We start from the raw sequence: 2743 nt of genomic DNA on the forward strand, positions 1-2743 counted from the left end.
TATGTATGTATTTATAAGTAGTTTTGTTCTTCAACCCTTATTCTCATGGTCCTTGTATATAATCTATTATCACTGAAAATAAATATTCTTTATAATCAAACTTACTTTACAAGTTACTGTATGATTATTGTTTCATTATTAGAATTTGAGGGCAAAAAAAACCCCTACATTAGAGTAAGTCATCTATCTTCTGTAGATTTTGTGGACTTCTTGTTTATTTGTTAGCCTGTTTTTGGATATTTTACTTTTCACACTATGCGCACAATACTTTGAGGGTTCAAAAACATTTAATACAGAGCTGGCCTTCGTCTCCTTGGAGCCTTAAACGCAGTTTGATTTTGAGGCCCTCTGTGTCTGCCAATAATATCTATTTCTGCACTCACCAGTGCATTAATCAGATCATTTACACACCAGCTATAAATATGAATGAATTGAAGCTCTTGTTAGGCTATTTTCTGTCTCTGTATTCATTATTTAGTGTAAAAAGTAAAATAAAGTAGTACGCAGTTTATTTACATTTAATGTGTCATGTGGTTTGAAAGTTTTGGTTCTAAACTGCAACAGCAATGTGCAAAAATAACCTGTAGTTCAAGAACAACAAAAAACCCAACTAAAATTGCTTCCCTAAATAGAAACAATAAATTCAAATGCACAGAAAAATACATAGTAAAAAAAATAATAATAATAATGAAAAAAAAAATAAGGAAATGTTCCTGGGGGGTCTAGTTGCCCTGGGGCCCTAAGCAGTCGCTTAGCTCACTTATGCCTTGGGCTGGCCCTAATTAAAGGTAATCACACAATCAGGTTAGTATCAAAATAGACACTTTATTTCGGGCTATCACAACTTCCACTTTGGTTTGCCACAGAAAACATATTTAAAAGGAAAAAAAACAGAATTACTGCAGGTCAATAACACAGGAGGACAAAGTCAGCAGGTAAAAAAAAAAAGCATAATAGTGATGGGACACTTCTACTTTCTCTTCTGGAGCTCTTTGGCTAACACATCCAACTGTGAAGAGAGTCATTTATCAAGATGTTAGGCTGAGGCACATTTTTCCTAAAAACAAGGAGTGGTTTATATTTTATTGCTTAAAATACAGTGTTGTTTATTTCCAAATTAAATCATTTTTAATTTCTGTTCACTTACAACAATGTCTCTCAGGGTATTCCTCCTCTGCGGTCTCAAATAGCTGCATTCTCCTGCCTCACACAACTTGATTTCCTCTGACATCTAAAGAAAACATAAAAAAAAACAGAGTGGGGGTCTGACCATGAGAAAAAAAAAAATACATAAAACAAACATAAAGCTAAATATTCCCAAATAATAACATAATGACTGAAAAATTGTAAAAGAGCAAACATTGTTTTTAACCTCTGATGCCCCAAAGGAGTCCAGCTCCCTTTTCCCACCGGGGTACCAGCCATGGGACCAGTGCTGGGCGCAGGAGAGCTGAGCGCCAACACACACGAGCAGCACCAGCATCAAAACCAGTCGGGACATGATTCTCACACCTGAAAGACATAAAGGAAAAACATTCATGCTAAAATTTTCTATCAGCTAAAGTTCTTTTTAATCTAGCTTTTCCATTGATAACAAACGTAAACATTTTTTTGAAAATAATCCCAAAGTATGCTATAATGATGTTCTAATTTCTATTCTTGACTTTTTTTCCCACCATACAAGCTCTCAAACCTTAAATTAGGTACACCTTATTTTGCTTGACAGATTAGATGTTAAATCTGGCCAAGGGAAGGTTTCCATTACAACAATTGACTGGAAATCATCTTACCTTCAGTTCTCACACCTTAAAGATGAGATATTCTTAAAGGCTGCTGCTGTAACTGAATGAAGGGTCCAACGTCCTCAGTACCCAAAGATGTAATTTTTATATTTCTCTCCAGATTCTTCCTCCTCCTTAGTTTATATACCCAATTCCCAATACGCATGGCATGCCCGTTACTGACCCCTTTGTTTTACTGTGCTCCTACAATTAAAATCAAGGGTCCCTGAGGACAGTAGGTCCACAAGACCTGACCATTTCCAATTATCTCCTGCAAACAGTTCTGAACGCCAAGAGGTGCTAATCCAAAGATGTGACACATTAAAACTTTAATTCATATTATATGAATTTCAGAAGGGATTGTTAAAGCTTTGTCAGAAAACATTCTGTGTTATTTCTACTTTCAGAAAAGCGCTTAGAAATACAAGGATGAAAGGCCTATATCTTGTATTCAACGTTGACATTTTTAAAAATTAAAATAAATAAATAAATAAAATTGTTATTTAATTTAACAATCCGTTGGCTGTTGTCTGTTCTGTTTAAACAAACGTTTTTTGTTTTTAGAGTCGGATTGCCCTTGCAGCTCTGAAAAGAATGTGTTTGCTGACCAAGGGGGAAATGAGTCTTAAGGATGAAAAAGTTATTGAATGTGGTCCAGACAGATTTCTGTTCCTATAATTTGTGACCATGCATAAGAAGCAATTCCTCATTAAAAACCTCTTATAATGCTTTTTTGGAAATTAAGAAAAGAAAACTCCGAAGACCTTCCTTAAAATCCTTTGAACAGGATTTCACAAAGAATTCTTCATAGAATGAAAAATATTGAGGACGATCCTCTTCTTCAGACTGTAAAAAAAAAAAAAACAGTGTCTTCAGTCCAAGGCTTCTCCAGCTCCACTTTAGAGCAAAATGACTGGAGCTTTTGTTCTATACATAAAGAATGTCCCTTTTTTCAAAAAAGA

General features: G+C 34.9%; 1 protein-coding gene across 1 annotated transcript; it reads right to left on the bottom strand.

The window, feature by feature from the left end:
• Positions 1–799: 799 nt before the first annotated feature.
• Positions 800–1508, bottom strand: gnrh2 (gonadotropin releasing hormone 2). The gene is made up of 3 exons (XM_015385267.1): positions 1373–1508; positions 1148–1231; positions 800–1009 (listed from the first exon to the last, which is right to left on the bottom strand). Exons 1-3 carry the CDS (start codon positions 1499–1501, stop codon positions 971–973), a joined length of 252 nt encoding a protein of 83 aa, XP_015240753.1. The 5' UTR covers positions 1502–1508; the 3' UTR covers positions 800–970.
• Positions 1509–2743: the final 1235 nt, after the last annotated feature.

Source organism: Cyprinodon variegatus, unplaced genomic scaffold (assembly GCF_000732505.1).
Source record: "Cyprinodon variegatus isolate N-32 unplaced genomic scaffold, C_variegatus-1.0 Scaffold335, whole genome shotgun sequence".
Lineage (NCBI taxonomy): Eukaryota > Metazoa > Chordata > Actinopteri > Cyprinodontiformes > Cyprinodontidae > Cyprinodon > Cyprinodon variegatus.